The sequence below is a fragment of the Pleurodeles waltl genome, chromosome 6 (assembly GCF_031143425.1).
Source record: "Pleurodeles waltl isolate 20211129_DDA chromosome 6, aPleWal1.hap1.20221129, whole genome shotgun sequence".
Taxonomy (NCBI): Eukaryota; Metazoa; Chordata; class Amphibia; order Caudata; family Salamandridae; genus Pleurodeles; species Pleurodeles waltl.
The window spans coordinates 696,563,747-696,588,198 of NC_090445.1; the positions used below are offsets into that span (position 1 = coordinate 696,563,747).

General features: G+C 45.5%; 1 protein-coding gene across 1 annotated transcript in view; it reads right to left on the reverse strand.

Moving 5' to 3' along the window:
* Window positions 1–24,452, reverse strand: part of LOC138301684 (deleted in malignant brain tumors 1 protein-like) — a 630,543-nt gene that overhangs the window by 179,714 nt on the left and 426,377 nt on the right. The window contains exons 8-9 of the mRNA XM_069242199.1: window positions 18,464–18,472; window positions 5,187–5,215 (exon numbers count right to left, since the gene is read on the reverse strand). Coding sequence (XP_069098300.1) covers window positions 5,187–5,215; window positions 18,464–18,472 — 38 coding nt within the window. The remainder of the gene's footprint in view (window positions 1–5,186; window positions 5,216–18,463; window positions 18,473–24,452) is intronic.

Sequence of the window (24,452 nt, forward strand, 5' to 3'; positions counted from 1 at the left end):
TGTCTTGCGTAAAAATAACATTGGTCCCGGGTTTGTTAAAGCAATTCAACAGCTTTACCACAAACCAACGTCTACGATACAAGTTGCCGGGCTAAAGTCGACCTCAATCAGTATCCAGAGAGGTACGTGACAAGGGTGCCCGTGTTCACCACTGCTTTTTGCGCTATATATTGACCCCTTGATCAGGAGAATGATCAGGAATGATCGGATCATTCCAGTCTCATTGAAAGGAGGGTGTACTAAGATTTAGCATATGCAGATGACATTGCGGTGGTGACCACGGACCCCAGGACTGCTATATTGGAAATAGAGCAGGAAGCCCTGCAGTTTGGGAAAAGATCTGGCTATTTGCTGAACAAAAGTAAATGCCAAATGTTGGTGAACGACTCAATAGATTTTAAGGATGAGCGGGCGCTCACACAGGTACAATATTTAGGTGTTAAACTCACAGTAAACCTTGACGAAGTTGTGAAAATAAACATGGGCCCGATTTTAACAAAGACTAGGAAAGATCTTGCTCGCATTAACAATCTACATTTGTCACTTATGGGACTTTGCAACTTGATAAAAATGGTCTTTCTACCCAAAATACTCTATCTCTTTAGAACAATCCCCCTAGAGATTGGGCAAGACTGGTTCAAACTAATAGAGGGATTGGTTAATAGTTTCATTTGGTCCTATACAAAGCCGCGCCGGGCTTTCCACTATATGACTCTTCCTAGAGAGAAAGGGGGGTGGGCACTTCCCAACTTTAAACTTTATTATCTGGCAGCAGTGCTTCAGTATGCACAGACACTTTATGTCACAGATAGATCCGGGCAAGATACTCTCCCTTCAATATATACCCTGATTTTGGGCAAAGAAGCAGATGCAGTCTTTCTGCGGATTCTGGAACCCAGCTACTACAAAAAGATTAAATTTAAGGTAATCTATGCTGCATTTAAGGCGTGGACCCAGGTTAAGCGCAAGATAGGTATAGGACGAATCTGCTACTACACTCCCTTGTGGACTACTCCCACGTTTCCGGCGATATTTAAAGACCACTATTGTTTGAGGTGGAGTAACCGGGGTATTCATAAAGTCCGGGACCTTTTTCATTCTGGCAGCCACTTCAACTCATTTGAGGAATTGAGTGTGGAATTTGCGCTGGAAAAAACTGACTTTTTTAAATTCTTACAGATTAGAGCTTTTCTACTAACTAGTATGACCCAAGGTTGGCACATAGACAAGATTAAACTAATGGAAGTTTCACGACACCCCACTAGCTGCGGCATTAAAAACCTGTATCCGTTGCTTTTAAATACTATATTGGACTACCGGGTTTTACTTGTTAAAAAATGGGAAGGACGGGTTGTAGCTAAAGAGATAGAGGTTTGTGAATCTATGGAAATGGCACGGACTGTTTTATTGTCTGCGAGCCCGCAAGCTCAACATTTTATGGTATTGTATAATTTATATTATACACCTGCTAAGATTGCGAGCTGGGGTAAAACAATGGGAATCATGTGTCCACGATGTGGTTGCCCGAATGCAGATCTCTGTCATATGTTTTTTCAATGTGTAAAACTGGAAAGTCTGATTACCGGGATATCCGTAATATTGAAGAAAATCTTGAAACAGACTATCTATCTGACACCTCAAATGGTTTTGCTGGGAGTTGATCATTCAGTCTGTAATAGTCGAGATAGATATTTCCTGTTCATAGCAATGTCGGTATTTCGCAGTTGCATAGCATCTCTGTGGCGTGATGTAGATCCCCCACGATTTAATCAATGGTTTTCACGACTTTTATCTATGTATCACTTGGAGAATAGTCTGTATGAACTAAAAGGAGCAGCGGCCGGTAAAAGACTCACTAGAGTTTGGGCACCCTTTTCTGCATGGCTCTTGGGGCCTCGAGAATATGTTAATTAAATAAGTAATCTTATATGAGATCTTTAAAAGCAGAAACTATGACTATTGATTTAGAATAGAATGCATGTTTCCCCTTTATGACATCATTGATGTACTTACGACTTTTTTTATTTTATTTTTGTTTCTCTTCTTTTATGTTGCAAACATGTAACCCGCTGTGTGTTCTAAATAAAAAAATAAAAAATAAAAAATAAAAATAAGAGGACTTATAAACAAAACATCAGTATGTAACAACATATTTCCAAACCAAATAATGTTCAATACCCACAGTGATGTAAGTGATAATGTCAATGATTAGATACTGTATATTGGTACCAGTGATAATATTAACGATCATTTGAGTTGTCATACGTTACATGATGGGTGAGAAAATAAGCATCCCGTTTGGGGTGCCAATTAAGGTTGCATGGCCAGAACACGAGTTATGGTTCTCTCAGCTAACCAAAACTCCCCTTTTCTCTCTTTCAGCTTGACTCTCCAGTGGAAGGCTAGGCTGAAGATCCATCAGTTAAGTGAGGAATACATCGTTTTCTCCTGTTTGAATGGTCATTCTTCCCACACTCTGTTCAGACAGTCTATTTAGGATGTGTCCTGGTCTTTCAAATAAACTGTCATGACAAAGGGGTATGAAGAAGACTCAAGTCACTTTATTTTCTAACTGTTCATAATGCCAATGATTGGATGCAAGCTCTGGTTTCATAACACAAAGTACTTTTGTTTTTAAACGTCAAGCTTACAATGGAGGATATTTACATATCTTAGCATGTGTTAAAGACATGCTTCAATCAAGTCTGTAAGAGCTTTCATTCACGCATGCATTCGGTCTAATATTCGATTTTTTTTTAAACTGTTCTCACTACCCTCTCTCCAGTGCTATGAAGGGTATGACCTCCTGCAGAGCAATTTACGTTTTCAAAATGTGCCTGACTTAGGATACCATGGGCCTCTCCCAGTTCGAGACCACATCATGGTGCTTCTTTTGTTGATACCTTATTGATGCCCTGTGTCCCAGTGTGGTACCTGACCTGGCCTGTCCCTGAGCAAGAGCACATGCAGCATCTGTGTCAGGAAATCTTTTTCCACGTCTTCTTAGACTTAGGGGCTACAGTTCAGAAATAAATGTTGCCTCCTCTTCACATGGTCCCTCATACTTAACATCACTCTGTGAAACAGTGCTACCATATTTTGTCTTCTTTTGGATACTTACCTATGGGGTTTGTGGCATCATTGAAAGTAATCAATTATTGGTATTTATTTCCAGGGGTTTTACAATTATGTACATCTTGATCATAGTATGTAGGAGTCTGCAGTGCGTATTATTTACTTAGCGATATAATCACTTCAATGAGCTAGAATCATGCCAATGACAAGCCTTCAGATCTTCCTTTGCTGATGGATAGCTTTTATTACTTTGGGACCAATCCAGGGATCACAATATGGATTTTTCAAGGCACCTTAAACTATCTTGCCGCATTTCTTTACAGCGGTGCTAGCAGTTCAGTGTTTATAGTTAGATTGGTAAACCCAAAGAAGCTAATTTTGATATGCTAGTAACCGTTTGTGTCAGCTACATGACACTTAACAATTATGCATGCAACTTTTATTTGATCTCTGGGGAGATTACGACACACCTAATTCCCATACGACCTTCAAAACAAGGATGTCGCGTAACTTGCAATTGCTCTTCATGACAGTATGGAGGGTCCAGAGGGAAGTAAGAAGGGGAAGTAAGAAGGCACCGCCTAGTCTTCCCCCTGAAAACTTTGTGACATTAGAATAGGCTGGAAAGGATAGGTGGGTTCATGGTCAGGGACGGGAAGTATAGATACAATATAAGGAGTCAGGAGAGGTGGGAACAGCTTCTTCCTGACTCCTCACTGCGCTACCGGGGTGGCGTGCAAGTTTGCGGAAGTTTTGGTGGAGTGTGTTTGTTGCGGCAGCTTTTTCCTGACCATCATGTTACAGCCTCAATATGAGCAAAGCAAAACAGGCGGAGACAGTCAGGAGTGCTCGGCGCACATGGGGGTGGCAGGTTGCGCTGACCTTTCAGGCTTGGTGTCCTTGACCAGGCCTGGGTTGAGATCTGCCACCCAACAAGTGCGGCATCTGGTGACATTGCAGCCACTACTGAAGCCTGTTCCCCTCCGCAGAGCAAAGCATGAAGTAAGTGAGGCAGGGTGAGGCAGATTCACGTCACCTGTGGTGATCCTGAAGAGGACACCGAGGAGGTGGCAAAGTCTCCCTGCATTGCTCAGGCAGGCCTCATCGGAGAGTGATCTGCTTTTAAAACACGTGGAGACGTGGTCAACAGGAGAATGCATATGCACTTAAGGAGGCTGCAGGGGGGCCGGGAGAAGTCAGGCTCCTACTGCATTGGATTTTACTTCCAAGCAGGCCCCGGGGCAATGGGTCAATGGAAGAGCCTGGGAAAAACCTGTCAGGAAAGAGAAAAAAGGGGGGAAAACCATGGCACTAGTGAGGAGATGGCAGGGGCAGTGGGGCACATTTCAGGCAGGTGGAGGATGCAGGAAGGTTGGAGAGACTAGCGGGCCTGGGCCCTTCCATTGGTTCCACTGAGATCTCACACAGGCAGGAAGGGTTGGGGGGTGTTACCAGATGACAGGAGGTTGACATGGAAGCTCATATTAAAGAGCAAAGGAAGGTCATAGAAGAAACAGAGGAGCGCTGGCAACGCTTGTGCAGGGATAGAGAGGTGGCAGCAGAGCAGGGACATCAGGTGAAAAAGGTGAGGGGTTTGGCACATCTTGGGGACACTGGGGTCATGCTCGGAAACCTTATTGACAGGGGGCGATGATTGTTGATGCCTGATGAGTGCCAAGTGGGGCTCGAGGACACAAGAAATCATGTGGCTCGAGCCGGACTGTTGACAGAGAGACCTTGCCAGCAGGTGGGGCTGGGAGGCAGTTGGTGTCACCAATTGGGTACACTATGGCCCCTGGACTTTAGTCTGAAGACATATGGGGGTCTCGGCTGCTCTCCCTACACTGTTGCCTCGTTTACATAACACTTGTGTTGAAACATCCACAGTGGTAGACAGGGCTGTGCCTGTTGTGATGGGCGGTGAGGTGTCAGGTTAGACTATGAATGACATGAATGCAGGTGACGATGAGTTGGAGCTGGATTATTATGAAGGAAATGATGAGCGGGAGGAATGTGAATTGTGTGATGACTATGAGGTGAGCTTGCCAGGGGCGATGGCCTCTAAGGGCCAGATGTAGCAAAGTGTTTGCGCCTCGCAAACAGCAAAAAACGCCGTTTGCGAGGCGCAAAAGCCTCTTTGCTATGCAGAAATGCATTTTGCGAGTCGGATTCTACTCGCAAAATGCATTTCCGACTCGCAAATAGGTAGGGGTGTTCCCTTCCTATTTGCGACTCGCAATGCTATTCAATTTCATTTGCGACCGCAAAAGCGGTCGCAAATGAAATCGCAGTTACCATCCACTTGAAGTGGATGGTAACCCAGTCTCAAACGGGAAGGGATCCTGATGGACCACTGCCTGCTCTTAAAAATACTGAAACAAAAGGTTTCGTTTTTTTTTCTAAGTGCAGCTCGTTTTCCTTTAAGCAGCAGGCCACCATCCCCGTGAGTGCCCATACTCGCAATGGGGTTGCAAAATGCGACCCACCTCAATAATATTAATGAGGTGGGTCTTTGCGACCCCATTGTGAGTTGCAGAAGGTGTCTGAGACACCTTTCTGCATACCAAATTGCGAGTTGCAATTTGCGAGTCGCACGGACTCGCAAATTGCAAGTCGCAATTTGGGTTTTTCCTACATCTGGCCCTAAGTGAGGTGATGAAACGTACTTGTGTGGAAGCCTGATGTCAGTGTGTTTGACTGTGTTCACTTGGATCCTGCTAATCAGGAACCCAGTGATTATGCTCTCTATTCTCTAGATTTTGTCATTGCATACAGGTAACCCAGTATTTCACCCTAAATTGGCATACTGGTCCCCCCTTATAAGTCCCTAGTATATGGTACCTAGGTACCCAGGGCATTGGGGTTCCAGGGGATCTTTATGGGCTGCAGCATTTCTTTTGCCACCCAAAGGGAGCCAATGCAAAGGCTTCTACAGGACTGCCATTGCAGCGTGTCTGAAATGGTGCATGCACCCTTTCACTGCCATTTACACTGCACCAGGTCGCACCTAGTGGTCAGGTCACTAGAGTTAGCAAAGTTAGGGAAAGATCTCAGTTTCTGAGGGGCCCCATGGTTCCACTCCAGGTGATGACTCCATTGATAGGGATCTCAGGAAACTGAGACTGGAGGAAGCCAAGCTGAGGCTGCAACAGCAACAGCTAGCCCTAGTTAGGGAGGCCTTGGCTGTGGAAAAGGAAAGGGTGGGGTTGGGGTTAGTTCCCCATGGTGGAAACAGCAGTTTCAGGAGTTATGGAGTTAGAGAGAACATCTTTGACTCCAATAATCTGCACAAAAGTGTTCCCCCATACAAGGTGGGGAGGACAACTACAAGTGGTTTGCTGCACTTGAGAGGGCCTGTAAAGTTCAGAGGGTCGCTCAAGGGCAGTGGGCTGCTATTCTATGGTTGTCCTTTTCTAACTAGGGGAGGGATAGACTTCTCACTGTCATAGAAGAAGATGCAGAGAACTATGGTATTCTTAAAACTGCACTCTTGGATGAATTTGACTTAACCACTGAATAATACAGAATTAAGTTCTGAGAAACCAGAAAAGAGTCTTCACAAGATTGGATAGACTTTGTGGACTGTTCTGGGAATGCTTTGGAAGGTTGGTTACGTGACAGCAAAGTGTCTGACTATTAGGGCTTATATAATCTAATTTTGAGAGAGCATATTTTGAATAACTGTGGGTCTGATTGGTTACACTAATACTTGGTAGACTCAGATCTGACCTCTCCCCAATAATTGGGAAAGAAGGCAGACAAATGGGTCAAAAGAAGGGTGAGCAGGAAGGCTCATGCAGGGGTTGACAAGGACAAGAAGAAGGATGGCAAGTCACATGACAAAGGTAGGGACAAAGATAAAAACAAGTCTTCATCAGGCCCACAAAAATCCTTGGGGGGTCTAAATCCTCTTCTAACCAACAGAATAAAAAGCCTTGGTGTTATATGTGTAAAAACAAAGGCCATTGGGCAGGTGACAGTACTTGTCCAAAGAAAAACAACAAAGCTCTCACCACTACAACCCCCACTGCTTCCACTAGTGCCCCCACTAAAAGCAGTGGTGGTGGGAAAAACAACACTACAAATAGCCAGTCCAAGGGTGTAGCAGGGCTCACACTGGGTAATTTAGTGGGAGTTGGGTTAGTTAGGGAAACCACTGATGCTGTTTTAGTCTCTGATGGTGTTATTGACCTTGCCACCCTTGTTGCTTGTCCCCTTCATCATTATCACACAAAAGCTTTATTTGGTCATTAACCATCAAAGCATCACATTACATTTCCAATAAATACAGGTTTAAATCCTAAACAACCCCTAATTAAAACAGTGACTAATAAATACTTTTAAATACTACTCATATAACCCCACCAAACAATCGTCACAGGGTCCCATTTAAAAAGCAATTACGTTTATGCCACGCTGCGACTAAAAACTTACTAACTGCAAAAATTAAAACATTAGAGCAGGAACTTTTTAAAACCCTAATGCTATGTTACATTTCCTCAACCCCATCTCTCGACAGATTTTATGTATCCATTTTGACCGGTGAAAGGAATAGGCAGGGCAAAAAAACATGAAGTACTCTACTGTTCCAGGGGCACCACCACATGCTGGGCATGTATAAGCAGTAACAATTGGCCCCCATCTACATGTTAATGACTTCAAAGGCAGAGTCCCAAAGCGAAATCTTGCATATAAACCTTTCCCTAATAAATCAGGAATTATATCTAGATAGGGTTCTTATTGTGAATACCACTTAAAATCTATAAAAATGTTAGTTAGTTAGCCATAAGAATTTCGACAAATGTAATTGTTCCTAACAAAAGCCCAGTATGCAGATTTCAAAACAGTTTTGTGGGATTTCTCTAATTTGTGGGGGAATCTCCCAATAATCTCTCAACCCCAAGGTTAGAAACCAGTTGGACACATGCCTGACCCAGGGAATAGTAATAGCATTTGGTCTCTTTAATAAATTGAGTAAGGAGAACTTGTATATTTCCAATTCAGGGACAGTCCAAATCCTTACCCAATATAACAGAGGTCTTAAAGCTATTAAATCAGCTACTCGTTTTAACCCTAAATCAAGGAACATTGGGATCAGTGGTGTGCTGCGAGGGCCCACAATCAGCGCCCTCGCAAAGATGTTTTCTCCCACAGTTAATCTGTTACAATTCGAGGATCCCCATATCTCCGCACCATAGGCAGCAGCTCCCTGCGCCTTGGCCACATAGATCTTAATGGCTGGAGATACAGCTTTTATGGTCGTGCTTTTATAAAAACGTAGGATAGATGCTGCTCTGTGTTGCAGGAGCCCCACGCTTTTACTAATCTGATCCTCCCAAAGTAATTTGCTAGTTAACCTCACTCCTATATAATCAATTAAGCTAACCTTGCTCAAAGGAGCACCATCCAATTTAATGGTACAATTCTTGCTGGTGCCAGAACTAAACACCATCGTTTTGTCTTATTAAAATTCAATTCCAAGCCATAATCTCTACAAAATAAGAGTTTGTAGGTCCATAGGTGTCTTAGAAATAACAAGTGAATCATCAGCAAAGAGAAGAATGGGAATTTTCTGTGCATTCAAACAAGGGGCATCATTCTGGCAAGATGTCAGAACCTCTACCACTTCATTAATAAATAATGTGAACAAGAGCGGGGCCATCACAATAGGGATTTTTTCAGTCAGCTCGCCTTGATTACCCCATCTTACTTGCGCATAAGTGTCCTTGTGCAGGCACATAAGTAGTTGGATTATATTAACTGGGGTCCCTTCCACCCGGAGGCAGCCCTTTTGCACCTTCATCGGGGTTTAGTGGGCTCCTGCCCCCCCTGGAAACTTGCGTGACTCCTGGACTTGGTCCCCTTCCTTTGCAGGTCCTCAGGTCCAGGAATCTGTCTTCAGTGCTTTGCAGTCAGTTGTTGCCTTTGCAGAATCCCCTATCTCAACTTTACTGTCTTTCTGGGTAGTAGGGTAACTTTACTCCTACTTTTTAGGGTCTTGGGGTGGGGTATCTTGGGCACCCTTAGTGTTTTCTTACACTCCCAGTGACCCTCTACACACTACACTAGGCCTGGGGTCCATTCATGGTTTGCATTCCACTTTTGGAGTATATGGTTTGTGTTGCCCCTAGGCCTATTGTCTCCTATTGCATTCTATTGTGTTCTACAGTGTTTGCACTACTTTTCTAACTGTTTACTTCCCTGATTTGGTTTGTGTGTATATTTTGTGTATTTTACTTACCTCCTAAGGGAGCATATCCTCTGAGATACTTTTGGCATATTGTCACTAAAATAAAGTACCTTTATTTTTAGTAACTCTGAGTATTGAGTTTCTTATGATATAGTGCTATATGATATAAGTGGTATAGTAGGAGCTTTGCATGTCTCCTAGTTCAGCCTAAACTGCTCTGCTATAGCTACCTCTATCAGCCTAAGCTGATAGAACACTACTAATCTACTAATAAGGGATAACTTGACCTGGCACAAGGTGTAAGTACCATAAGGTACCCACTAAAAGCCAGGCCAGCCTCCTACATTGGTAGTGCAGCGGTGGGATAAGTACTTGTAACTACTTTACCACTTTGTCATTGCTGCTGTTCATAGGAAAAACATATACCAAATACTTCAGAATATACACGGTTAACCTAAACAGTTTAACTTTCCTTCTTTAAACTTTCTAAAAAGTTTTAGAAAAGTTTTAAAAGGTTTTGAAACGTTTGAAAAAGTTTTTCTCTTTTCTTTAAAAGTTTCTAAACTTTTTTTTCTCTCTGTCCTAAACCCTTTCTATCATGTCTGCAGTAGAACTTACTCCCACAGTTGTCCAGGCAACATATGGGAATCTAAGCTTTAAAAGTTTGAGGGGTCTCTGCATTGAAAGAGGTTCAGCCATTGGTAAGAATCCTACAAAAGATCGTCTCCTTAGCCTTCTCCTAGAAAGTGACCAGAACCAGTCTGGCCTATCCCAGGATCAGGAGGGAGAGGAGGGGGTTACCTTGCAAGACTCAGAGGAGTCCCCTGAGGATGCTGAGGAGGGTTCTTCGAAGGACCTGTCAGCTAGCAGGCCATCTAGTGACACTGGTAGTGGGAGAGGGTCACACACTAGTAGGGCACTTTTCACTCCTAAAGGCCAGGTTACTGTAGTCCAGTCAGTTAGGGACAGGTCTCACTCTGCCAATTCCCAAGTCTCCCACCCTGAGGATAACCTAATAGAAAGGGAACTCAGAAAGCTGAGGTTGGAAGAGGCCAGGCTGAAGCTTAAACAGCAGCAGCTGGCCTTAGACAGGGAATCTCTGGATGTGGAAAAGGAAAGGCAAAGGTTGAGGTTAGTTCCCCATGGTGTCAGCAGCGGTGTTTTTGATAGCAATCCTGTTAGAGAAAAACACCAAGGCTCCCACTACCACAACCCCAACTGCAACCTCTAGTGCCCCTAGTAATAGCAGTGGTGGTGGGAAGTCTTCTACGAATGGCCAATCCAAGGGTGTAGCTGGGCTCACCATTGGTAGTGTAGTTGGGGTTGGTCTTGTTAGGGAGACCACAGAGGCTGTTTTAGTCTCTGATGGTGGCATTGACTTTGCCACCGTGGTTGCTTGTCCCCTTAATATGGGTAAGTACAAGCAACTACCCCTAATTAATGGTGTTGAGGTTGAGGCCTACAGGGACACAGGAGCCAGTGTAACTATGGTTATAGAGAAACTGGTTCACCCTGATCAAAACCTACTTGGTCAGCAGTACCAAGTGACTGATGCTCACAATAACACACTTAGCCACCCCATGGCTGTTGTGAATCTCAAACAGCAGAATGGGGATGTCAGTGATAGCCATAAGGTGTATTGGGAAGACAACCTCCTGTATACTGAGTCAAGGGACCCTAAACCTGGAGCTGCCAGGAGATTGGTCATCCCTCTGCAGTACAGGGAGTTTCTTCTTACCTTGGCACATGACCTTCCTTTGGCTGGGCATTTGGGCCACAGTAAAACTTGGGACAGGCTAGTTCCTCTGTTTCACTGGCCTCATATGTCAGAGGACACCAAAGAGTTTTGTCGTTCTTGTGTGACCTGCCAAGCCAGTGGCAAGACTGGTGGCACACCAAAGGCCCCCTTAATTTCACTTCCTGTGGTTGAGGTGCCCTTTGAAAGGGTAGGGGTTGACATAGTTGGCCCCCTTGACCCTCCAACAGCTTCAGGCAATAGGTTTATCCTTGTGGTAGTGGACCATGCCACTAGGTATCCTGAAGCAATCCCCTTAAGGACCACTACAGCTCCTGCAGTGGCAAAGGCCCTCCTGGGAATCTTTTCCAGAGTGGGCTTCCCTAAGGAAGTGGTATCAGACAGAAGTAGTAACTTTATGTCTGCATACCTCAAAGCCATGTGGAAGGAGTGTGGTGGTACATACAAGTTCACACCTCCTTATCATCCACAATGAAATGGTCTGGTTGAGAGGTGTAATAAAACTCTCAAAGGTATGATAATGGGACTCCCTGAAAAACGTAGAAGGAGATGGGATGTCCTGTTACCTTGCCTCCTTTTTGCTTACAGGGAGGTACCCAAAAAGGAGTGGGCTTTAGCCCCTTTGATCTCCTCTTTGGGCACCCTGTGAGAGGTCCCCTTGCACTTGTTAAGGAGGGTTGGGAACAACCTTTAAAAGCTCCTAAACAGGACATTGTGGACTATGTGCTTGGCCTAAGATCAAGAATGGCTGAGTACATGAAAAAGGCCAGTAAAAGCCTTCAGGCCAGCCAGGAGCTGCAAAAGCAATGGCATGACCAGAAGGCTGTCCTGACCCAGTACCATCCAGGACAGAAGGTGTGGGTATTGGAGCCTGTGGCCCCAAGAACACTCCAGGACAAATGGAGTGGACCCCATCTAATTGTTGAGAAAAAGGGTGAGGTTACCTACTTGATAGACCTGGGCACTGCCAGGAGTCCCCTTAGGGTGCTCCATGTCAACCATTGGCTCAGTGGAGGGGGTAGTACTTGCAGATTGCCTTACTGCTGAGCAGAAGGACAACTGTGTAAATCTCTTAAGTCAGTTTTCTGAACTCTTCTCCCTAATATGGACTTAGGAGTGATTGAGCCTTCAGAAAGCCCATGGGCTAGCCCAGTGGTGCTTGTCCCAAAACCTCACAGTAAGGATGGTAAAAGAGAGATGAGGTTTTGTGTTGACTATAGGGGACTCAGCCAAGTAACCAAGACAGAACCCTAAACCCAGGGCAGATGACCTAATAGATACACTGGCTTCTGCCAAGTATCAAAGCACTTTTGATTTAACTGCAGGGTATTGGCAGATTAAATTATCAGGAGATTCTAAACCCAAAACTGCATTTTCAACCATTGGAGGGCACTATCAATTCACTGTGATGCCCTTTGGTCTGAAGAATGCACCTGCCACTTTTCAAAGGTTGGTGAACACAGTCCTGCAAGGGTTGAAAGCTTTTAGTGCAGCATATCTAGATGATATTGCTGTCTTCAGCTGCACCTGGGATAACCACCTGGTGGAATGTTTTGGAGGTCCTGCAAAAGCCAGGACTCACTATCAAGGCTTCAAAGAGCCAGATAGGGCAGGGGAAGGTGGTTTAACTGGGACACCTGGTAGGTAGAGAACAAATTGAACCACTACAGGGGAAGATCCAGACTATTTTAGACTCGTCTCCCCCTACAACACAGACCCAGGTCAGGGCCTTTCTTGGTCTCACTGGGTATTACAGGAGGTTCATTAGGAAATATGGCTCCATTGTTGCCCCTCTTAATGACTTCACCTCAAAAAAGATGCCTAAAAAGGTATTGTGGACAGCTAGCTGTCAGAAAGCTTTTGAGGAGCTAAGTGTACTGCACCTGTCCTAAAAAGCCCAAACTACTCAAAGAGGTTTATTGTCCAAACTGATGCTTCAACGGTAGGGGTTGGGGCTGTGCTATCACAACTAAATTTAGAGTGCCATGATCAACCTGTTGCTGTTGTTAGTAGAAGGCTGACCCCAAGAGAAAAGTGTTGGTCAGCCATAGAGAGGGAGGCCTTTGCTGTGGTCTGGGCCTTGAAGAAGTTGAGACCATACCTATTTAGGACTCACTTCACTGTTGAAACAGACCACAAACCTCTCTTATGGTTAAAACAAATGAAAGGTGAAAACCCCAAATTGTGGAGGTGGTGCATTTTCCTACAGGGAATGGACTTTACAGTGGAACATAGACTGGGAGTAACCACTCCAATGCAGATGGACTCTTCAGATATTTCCACTTAGACAATGAACATTCACCCTGGCAAGGTTAGCCTTATTGTCTCTCGTTTGGTGGGGGGGGGGGTGTAGGAAAGTACCCTCTTTTTGGCATGTTACCCCCAATTTCTGCCTGATGTCGGTGGGTTTGACTGTGTTTACTGGGATCCTGCTAACCAGGACCTAGTGATTATGCTCTCCCTCCTCTGAATTTTGTCACTGCGTACTGGTACCCCAGTATTTCACCCACAATTGGCATACTGGTTCCCCCTTATAAGTCCCTAGTATATGGTACCTAGGTACCCATGGGATTGGGGTTACAGGGGATCACTATGGGCTGCAGCAATTATTTTGCCACACATAGAAAGCCCATGCCAAAGCTTCTACAGGACTGCCATTGCAGCCTGTGTGAAAAGGTGCCTGCACCCTTTCACTGCCATTTACACTGCGCCAGGTCACTTATAAGTCACCCATTTTGCAAGCCTTCCAGCTCTGAAGGCTGGGTGCAGAGTACCTGTGTGTGAGGGCACCTTTGCAGTAGCAGAGGTGCTCCCATGAACTCCAGGACCATTTTCCCAGACTTTGTGAGTGCGGGAAGCCATTTTACACGTGCACTGGACATAGGTCACTACCTACGTACAGCTTCAGAATGGTAACTTCGAATATGGCCATGTTTGGTATCAACCACGCTGGAATCACACCCCAAGGCTTTTGCAAGCATTGCTTGAATTATTCCATGCACTCTGGGGGCTCCTTGGAGGACCCCCAGTACTGCCATTACAGTCTTCTGAGGTTTTCCAGGCAGTCCCTGCTGCTGCCACCTCATAGACAGGTTTCTGCCCTCTTGTTGCTCAAGCAGCTTGAGCCCAGGAAGGAAGGCCAAAGCATTTCCTTTGAGAGAGGGGTGTTACACCCTCTCCCTTTGGATATAGGTATTACAGGCATGGGAAGGGTAGTCTCCCAGAGCCTCTGGAAATGCTTTGAAGGGCACAGATGGTACCCTCCTTGCATAATCCAGTCTACACTGGTTCAGGGACCCCCCGTCCCTGCTCTGGAGCGAAACTGGACAAAGAAAAGGAGAGTGACCACTCCCCTGTCCACCACCACCCCAGGGGTGGTGCTCAGAGCTTCTCCTGAGGGTCCCTGGGTTTTGCCATCTTGGATTCCGAGGTGGCAGGTAACTCTGGGAGCATCTGAGTGGCCAGTGCCAGCAGGTGACCTCAGAGGCCTCCCGTGATAGGTGCTTACCTGTGTAGCTGACCAATCCCCCTTTCTGGGCTATTTAGGGTCTCTCTCTAGGGTGGTTCTTTAGATTCAGATTGCAAGACTCCAGCTGGAATCCTCTGCATCCTTTACTTCCCCTTCTTACAGAAGAACCTGCATCTGGACCCTCCAGGAACTCTACAAACTACAACAAAGAAGCAAAGATGACTTCTGCAACATTGTATCTTCAGCTTCTGACAACAACATCAACTGTTTCCAGGTTGTGTATCCTCAGAGGACAGTCAGTCTTCAGGCTGCACCTTGGAGAACAAAGGAATCTCCCTTGAAGTGAAGGAGTCACTTCCCTGCTTCAGCAGGTACCCCTCTGCAGCGACGACCGGTGGCTTGGGTCCCTTCTCCTGACAAAGTTCGTGGATCCAGCATCATGGGTGGTTGACTGAAGTGGTCCCACCGGTCCTGGCATCCAACTATCCAATGTTGGTGGAGATAAGAGCTTGCCTCCCCACGCAAGACCGTACCGCCGTGCACCACGTGTTTTGCAGTTGCCAAGACTTGTTGGCATCTTTCCACGAACTTCTTCATGCACCGTGCAGCAACGGCCCCCAGCATTCCTTCTTGCACAGCCTCCTGCATGGTTCTTGGCGGCATGGAATCCATTTGTGTAGTGCTGCATCGGCCTCCTTTTGCACCTTCTTTATCCCCATGCTGTGGGACTCCTGTGTGTGCTACCTGGTCTTCTGAGGGTTTTCCGAGTTGCTGAGAGCCCCCTCTGTCTCCACCTCCTGGGTAAAGCCCACCAGGTCCCTCCTAGTCCTGGGCAGGGCCATTTTCCGCTAACCGTGAGCTTTGCATGTGCCAAGGCTTGTTGGTGGAATCCAGCGACGCAAACCAGACTGAAATCATCCATCTGGCGTGGGACATCTTGTGCACCAACCAAGAACCTGCATCTGTCTTGTTGGGTGCAATACTAACTGTTGTTCTTCTTTTTCACATTCATCTGAAATGGGGATGGATGAGACAGTGCAGGACACCAAAGATGGTGGGGGGTCATAAGAAATGGCAGCCATACATGGGCCTTGCCATGCCCCTCGGGTCTCATGTGTTTGACAAGGCAAAGGACATAATATGGGAGCAGGAGTATGTAGAACTTTTCAAGCATTTGCATAGGGACATTCGGGCTGGCCCGGCGGCCCAGGGTACCCATTACTATGGTGAACTGGACGTCAGTGTTCTTGATTTATGCTAGCATCTATTGTGAAAAGTATGCTGACAGAGCCATTGCGTTGTTTGAGTACATAGATATTATAAGGAAAGCTCAGATGCATTTTGAGGGTTTTGTTTGGCTCAGCTACAATGAGGAGTTCGGAGCCAGGGTAAGTTTGAACCTGGACAAACAATGTAGTTATTTTGACTCAGAGTTATGGATGCAGTGGATGTCTTCTACACAATCAATGAGCTTGACCCATATGGCAGGTGGCCTCCCCATCATAATTAAGCTTTTTTGAACCCCACCCTTCTCAACAAGGGGTGGGAGGTGAGCCAAGGCCCGCAGATAACAATGCCAGGGCTTGCTGGAACTTTAACAAAGGTTTCTGCTCCAGACATCGATGCAAGTTTGAACACAAGTGTTCTGAATGTGGGGGTAGGCATCCCATTATGCAGTGCTTCCTGCTGGTCAGCCCTGCTGTACAATGGAAGGCCACTAAAGGGAGAGGTTAGCAAGGCCCTTCTTGGCAAAAAGGCTCCTACGTCAATTGGGTTGAGAGGTTTACCGCTATGGCTAGCACAATACCCAGACAGAGAGTCAGTGTTGAAATTGGAGTGGGATTTCTGGGAGGGTTTTTGGGCTGGTTACCATGTCCCCAGGGGATGGAGGTAATCTGACAAGTTGGGGTCAGCCACGGCAGCCCAGGATATAGTGGCAGTCAAGTTGAAGAAGGAACTTGTGGAAGGGAGAGTTGTAGGTCTAAGCTATGACTTGCCATTGAATGACCCCGCTGTGGGTGGTACCTAAGAAGTTGAAAGAGGAATTCTGTTTGATCCACCACCTGTCATGGCGTGAGGGTGCTTCTGTGAATGACTTTACTGCAGTCTATGACACTAAGGTGATGTATGCTTTGGTAAACAATGGTATGAGGTTGGTCAGGTGATAGGGACAAGGGGCAGCATTGTTGAAATGTGACATGAAGTTGGCATTTCGACTACTGCCATTACACCTGGATAATTTTCCTTTAATGGGCATGCAATTTTGGGATGCCATTTATTGCCCATGGGTTGTGTTATTTCTTGTGCATTGTTTGAATCATTCAGCACTTTCATACAGTGGGTATTTACTAAGCAGAGTGGGCACCAAGAGGTGTCTTATTATCAGGTTGATGTCCTCTTGGTTGGCAGGGTGGGGTCAGATGAGTGCCACAGGGCCCTGAAGCATTTTGAGTTTCTGGAGCTAGGCATTTCCTATGAAATATGCCTGGAGCAGGGTCATTTGGGGTTTTGGTTGAGAAAATCAAAGACTGATCAGACAGGAAGGGGCAAGTGGATATGGTTGCAGGAAGGGGGACGAGACGAGGCATGTCTGGTGAGCGAATGGCTCAGATTTTGGAGTTGGCCAGAGTGCAGACGAGGGGCAATGAACACATTCCACAAAGTCATAATCGCTGACAATCGCGAGAGCCATCTACCAGTGGCTCTGGTTCCCATTGTTGGGGGGGGGGTTTCTGGTACTCTGATAGTAGCTGTGAGTCCTGCCATTCCTGTAATGCAATGACCTAGAGCATACTATGTGGAGGGAGGTAGAGCTCAGGTCTCACTTGGAGATAAAGGGTTTGCCTGAGTGAGTCTGTATGAGCACACGGTCCATGGCTGCCCGGGAGGGGAGTCAAGGGTGTCTGAAGTCTGGAAGAGTGGCCCAGACAGCTGCCAAGGAGAGGGGAAGAGGTCTGGGAAACTGGTCCCATAAGTTCCCACGGTGGAGGTTTATAGGGTCCCTGAGAAGGAGGCCCCTGAGCCAACTGTGGAGGACATTGATACCCTAGGTGACGTACCTGAGCTTGCTGGATGGCAAGATGGGGGTGGGTCCACTCTTGAAGGCTTGAGGCGACAGGCCTCAGACCATGCAGCAGGTGAGCCTCTGTGGATCACCTGATATCCTATTCAATTAACCTAAGTCTTCAGGTACTGGGGCAGCACATGTGCTGGTTGTCCCCCAGTGTTACTGGGCCTTCCTACTGGGTTTGGCTCACGACATACCCCTGGCAGGATATTTAGGGCAAGACAAAACTTTTGCCATGCTTGTCACCCACTTTTATTGGCATTGAAGAAGACAGCCTCAGATACATTCTGCAGGTCCTGTCCCACATGCCAGGCCAGTGGGAAGTCAGGGAAAAATCTCAAGGCTCCCCTGATCCCACTTCCCATCATTGGCACCCCCTTTGAGAGGGTGGGCATTGACGCCATTGGTAAATTGGATCCCAATACAGCCCTAGGCAACAGGTTTATCCTGGTCGTGGTAGACCATGCCACACGCTACCAAGAGGCCGTCCCTCTGAGGATGGTGACTGCACCTGTGGTGACCAGAACTTTGATGGGGATCTTTACACGTGTGGAATTACCCAAAGAGATAATGTCTGACAGAGACACTAAACTCATATATGCATGCATGAAGTCCATGTGTAACATAAAAGTTCACCACACCCTATTACCCTCAATCCAGTGGTCTAGTTAGAGATTCAACAAGACCTTGAAGGGCATGATTGGAGGTCTACCTGGGGCCATGAGGTGCAAGTAGGACATCCTCTTGCCATGCCTTCTCTTTGCTTATAGAGAGGTGCCCCATAAGGGGGTAGGGTTTAGTCCCTTTCATCTTCTCTATGGCTACCCTGTTAGGGGGCCTTTACGCTTTGTCAGGGAGGGGTGGGAGAAAGCTCCCAGGAAACCCCACCAGGATGTGGTCATCTACGTGCTGGCCCTCCTCAACCAGATGCACCTCTTCTGGAAAAAGGCCAAAAGCAACCTTGAGCCCTGTCAAAAGGAGACGAAACGCTTGTATGACCAGAAGGCCTCTCTGGTGGAGTTTCAACTTGGTGACAAAGTATGGGTCATAGAACCAGTAGAGCACAGGGCTCTCTAGAACCGCTGGACTGGCCCCTACAAAGTAAAGGAACATAAGGGTGCTCCATGTAAATAGACTAAAGCTTCACTTTGAGAGGTCTGAAGTCAGCATGCTCCTAGTGGCAGATGAGGGTATGGAGGAGGAGAGCGAATCTCTCCCTGACCTCCTCTCTGCACAAGAAAGTGATGGGTTAGCGGAGGATGTCAACCTCTCTGACTCCTTACCAGTTACCAGTTACTGGGACAGTTTTCCTCCTTGTTTTCCCTCACCCCTGGACTCACACATCTGTGCATTCATGACATTGACACAGGAGACAGCCCCCCTGTAAAAAACAAAATTTACAGGTTGTCAGACATGGTGAAGGCCAGCATCAAGGAGGAAGTTTTCAAGATGCTAGCTTTAGGGGTAATTGAAAGCTCTAACAGTCCCTGGGCCCGCCCAGTGGTATTGGTACCCAAGGCTGCCCCACCGGGCACCAAACCAGAATGTCAGATCTGTGTGGCCTCTGAGGTCTCAATTCTGATACAAAGACTGATGCACACCCATCCCCAGAGCTGTTGAGCTAATTGGCAGGCTAGGTGCTGCCACATCACTCAGTACCATTAATTTGACATCAGGGCATTGGCAGATTGCCTTGACTGAGGGGTCAAAAGAAAGGTCAAACTTCTCAACACCAGACAGACATTACCAATTCCGGGTGATGCCCTTTGGCTAGAAGAATGCCCCTGCTACCTTCCAATGGTTGGTCAGCAGGGTCCTGGCTAGGAAAGAGGCATTCTGAAAATCTTGATTTCCACACTGGAGTGCATTTTAAGGATCATATACTCTTGCATTCATGTTTTTTAGGTATATTTGCTGTAAAGGGAGAGCAGCAGTGGGAAAAATATTTATGAAAAAGTGAGGTTCAAGGTTGGGGACACCAAAGTGAATTGGGTCTAAGGTTTGATCCAAATTAACCTATTTATGGTCTTTATCAGAGAGCAAGGTTTGTGCTGATTATCCAAAGTGTTCACAAAAAATATGCTACTTGAAAGATTTTGAGCACAGAATTAAATTGAAGGATGGTTAATTCTTGGGACTCAGGAAGTGTCACAGATGCCTCACTTAAAAAAAATTATATTAGAAGCAGAACTGAAAATAAGTTTTTAGGTCTAGATGTATTAAAAAAAAAGAATATTCTGAATGGATAGCTGCATTAATTTTGGCTAGAAAAGTGGAGCGAGGTGCTTTGCATTTGTTTGACCTTAACAGATACGTACTCTAGAATAAATGTAAAAATATTGACTGTCAGGTATTACCAGTATGACTGAACTGTTGAGAACTATTGGGGATGGTTTATACTTTAGTGTCCTCAGGTTATTACTGAATTCCATTTTCCAAAAAAGTACTTGAAGGCTGACCAAATTTGTTATGTTTTCAGGACAATGCTGAGTGCTATGTGGATCAGCACAATAACATTTTGCAGAGTATATTGGAGAGATTGAGGCAGGCAAACCTTACGCCAAAGAAGGACAAGTTGCAAGATATGGTGAATGTTGGTAATAATTTACCCATACTATCCAAGGACAGTGTAACATCAAAGATTGACCTGGTGGAGGCTGTTATAAAAACTCTGTCCCTGGAAAATAGGGAAGAGCTGACATCCTTACTAGGGTTATTGAAATGCTGTTTCAAATTCATCTATGGCTTTGCCTGTATAGTAGTTCCCTTGAGGGCTCACCTGAAGAAGAAAATGTATATAGTTTGCTCTCATAGTTGTTAAGATATCTACAAGACCCCTGTACATGGCTAATTTAACACTTCTAAACACACTACCATTATATCTGAAATTAATAGCAAAGGTCTCAAGCACCCTTATCTCAGGATGAGAGAGGAAAGAAAAAGTAATAAACCTGGCTTTAGTGGTCTTGAAGGGTGTTATGCAAAATTGGTCTGTTGCGTAACAAGAAGCAAAATCATGTATTGGGCTCTATGTTAATTAGACTTTTATCTATGACAAAATTCTATTTAAAGTGGGCACAGATAACAAACCTTTAATCCTTTCTGTTACCACTAATGGAACAGAACTAACGGCCAGATGTACAAAGGCTTTTACGCGTCGCAAACAGTGATAATCTCTGTTTGCAAGGCACAAAACCCACATCGCGATGCCCATTCCCATTTTGTGAGTCTGTAACCTGGTTACCGACTCGCAAAATGGGACTGCGAGTCGCAAATAGGAAGGGGTGTTCCCCTTCCTATTTGCAAGCTGCATCGCGATGTAGGATTGCTTTGTGACCGCGAACGCGTTCGCAAAGCAATCACAGTTTCCACCAGTGTCACACGGTGGTAACCCATTCACAAAAGAGAAGGGGTCCCCATGGGACCCCTTCCCCTTTGTGAATGGCCTTGAAAACATTTTTTCAGAGCAGGCAGTGGTCCTATGGACCACTGCCTGCTCTGAAAAAATGAAACTGAAACGTTAAATTTTTCATTTTGTAATGGATCTCGTTTTCCTTTAAGGAAAACGGGCTGCATTACAAAAAAAAAAATCTGCAGCAGGCCACCATCCCTGTGAGTGCTGCGACTCGCAAGGGGGTCGCAAATTGCGATCCACCTCATTAATATTTGCGAGTCGCAATGCCGGAATTTTGTACATCTGGCCCTAAATGCAGTAAATATTCTGGCACTAAGATCTTACATTTTTATGAATGAAATGTGCTTTTATAAAAAAACAGCAAGTGAGTAATGGTGGTTTATTTAAACGTTCTTATGTTCTGTAAATGTGACAGGAAATTGTGAAATTAGGCGCATACAAATACATTCATGATAGTTAAATGCCTTGGCTTGAGCATACAATTATTCGGTGTTAATAATACACAAAGGTTCTAGAAATTTAGCGACTGCAAGGATGCTTAGCCACCCTTTGTTAAAGGTTTTTTAAAAATGTTCAAAAAGTTCTCAAGCTCAGCCTTGCTTATTGTTAATTTTAGCAATGTTCAACAAGCTGCCTGCCTAAATCTTGTTTAATAATTATGTAAACACGCTTCAACAGGCCCTCTGATCAAACTTTATAAAAACCTTATGTATCAGGCCAGAGATTAGAGAAGAGCCTTTGCATCATCGATAATGGACAAGAAAGGCATGGCCTCAGCACCAATTTCAATCGAAGGTTGCTGTGTGGTAGGATGCCTTTACAGGAGAGTTGTAGGCTATGCCCTTATCCACGGCTTTTGACCAAGATAGTGGGCTTGCTATGCAGACAGAACAATAAGGAAATATTGTTTGGAAAACAGGTATACAAAGGTGAATCACCTTTGAAACTCAGAATTAGGCAGTTGATTTATTAATCTTCTGAAACCAGCATACCACCTAAATATAGCACAGAGGGTATTAGAACTATATACAATCCACGAACGATGCTAGAGTTTTTCCTGTTGCCCTCATTATTTATAAATTGCTTAGTAGCATGACTGTTTATTTGGTTACGATTCAGTTCATACACACTGAGTCACAATTTTAAAATAAACATAATTTGTTTCCTAGGGCCACATGTAGCAAGGCTTTTGCGCCTCGCAAACAGCGAAAATCGCTGTTTGCGAGGCGCAAAAGCCACAATGGGAATGCGAGTCGTAAATAGGAAGGGGTGTTCCCCTTCCTATTTGCGAGTCGCATCGCGATGCAGAATTGCTTTGTGACTGCGAACGTGGTCGCAAAGCAATTCACAGTTACCACCAGTGTCACACTGGTGGTAACCCATTCGCAAAAGGGAAGGCTTTGTGAATGGCCCTGAAAACATTTTTTCAGAGCAAGCAGTGGTCCTATGGACCACTGCTTGCTCTGAAAAAATTAAACTGACACGTTTCATTTTTTCGTTTGTAATGCAACTGATTTTCCTTTAAGGAAAACGGGCTGCATTACACACAAACAAAAAAACTGCCTTATTTAAAAGCAGTCACAGACATGGTGGTCTGCTGGCTCCAGCAGGCCACCATCCCTGTGAGTGCTGAGACTCGCAAGGGGGTCGCAAATTGCGACCCACCTCATTAACATTAATGAGGTGGGCCATTGTGGCCCCCTTGCGACTCGCAGATGGTGTCAGGGACACCATCCTGCATCTGGCTTTGCGACTCCCAAATTGCGAGTCGCAAAGCCGGAATTTCCTACATCTGGCCCCTAGTGCTTTCTGAGTGTCTTATTCCTTTATAAATTATGGTTTGGGTATCCTACAATTGTCTCTGACATATCTATGGGGTTGATTGCTACCAGCAACATTTTTATGCAAACATTGCTCAGTGGTTTGCGTATGGTTTGCACTCTAAATGGATTCCTGATTCGGGTCAGCAGATTGAGCCCTTGGTGCCAGAGGGTCAGAAAACCAAACCTTGCGACTTCTGGAGGATCTAGAGTCCATGGGCCGCAGGCCCTGCCTTAACCTAGATCGTTGAGTAGTTTAGATGGCACTTTAGGAAAGATGGGAAATGCCACCAACTTAGCTTACTTCAATCCCAGTCTCTAGATGGACATCATGGCGGATGCCATCCTGTTTGGACTGGGAGTCATCCTAGCCTAACATCACTAAGGAGAGGAAGGACATCGAATTGTAGCAAATGCAAGCCTAAGCCTGACTAACACAGAAAGGGATTACTCTCAACCCAAAAGAGAAAGCTTGGCAGTTGTATGGACATGCAAACTATTTCATGGTACTGACAGACTACCAAGCCCTGCTGACCATCTACAGGAATCCATGAGCAACAATGCCTCTCAGGATGGAATGCTGGGACTTGCGCCTTCATGAATACAATTGCACCTAGTACTGGTACACCATTATCCACATAGTAGGAAGAGCAGAAAATCTGTCCAACTACATGTGCAGACATTCCATTGTCTCCACAAAAAAATGGCCATCACCAGTAGAGGAGTATCTACACTTTGTGATAGACCCAACTTGGCCACCACTGGTGCCGCTAGAACCCATTACTGAGGCCACCCTCGTAGATGCCATGATCCAGGAGGTAAAAAGGCACTTAGGCTATCATAAGTGGAGACACATGGAGAAGCAGGCATTCCCAGTGGGAGTGGATTCCAAAAAAGTGGTCTTGTTCTGACATGTCGAGAAGGAGCTGTCTGTGGTGCATTGTGGGCTGCGGAAAGGAATCGTAAGTCTGGCACATGAAGTACACTGAGGTAAAGTAACAACCAAGCAAGCTCTATGAGAACAAGTCTGATTCTCCTCGCTAGACCAGATCATGGAGAGAACACTGAAAGAGGGTCATTACTGTCAGGTCATAGATCAGAGAAAACAAACATCTCTTCTACAGATGTCAGCACTTTCAGAGGTGCTAAGTTGCAGTTGAGTTCTTTGGTCCGCTGGAATCTGAAAAATGCATTATTGTCACCATGGATGGATATTCCAAATTCACTAAACTTGGCTAGAGACATACACCTGAGCTGAGGTCCGCATCCTCATCCTAGATGAAGGATCTGCAGCATGGGGAATACCAGAGGTAGTCAAGACAGACACAGTGACCTGGACTTTGTGACATTTGCAACCCACTTAAACTTAAAACATCGCAGGATCACACCACTGTGGTCCTTGGCCAATGGGATGGTGAGGAGGTTCACGGCCACCCTGGAAAGAACTGTCCAACAAGCTGAGCAAGATTGATGTGAGGTGCAGGCTGCCCTGAATGAAGTACTGAAAGCCTATCAAAATACCCCACATAGTACAACCAGGAAATATCCAGCAACCATCATGCTAGGAAGAGTGGTACACACAAGAATACCCAACAGGAAGAAAGGGGCAGTGGCACTGAATTGAGACAGAGAGCTGAAAGAACAAAAAGAAATGGGCTAC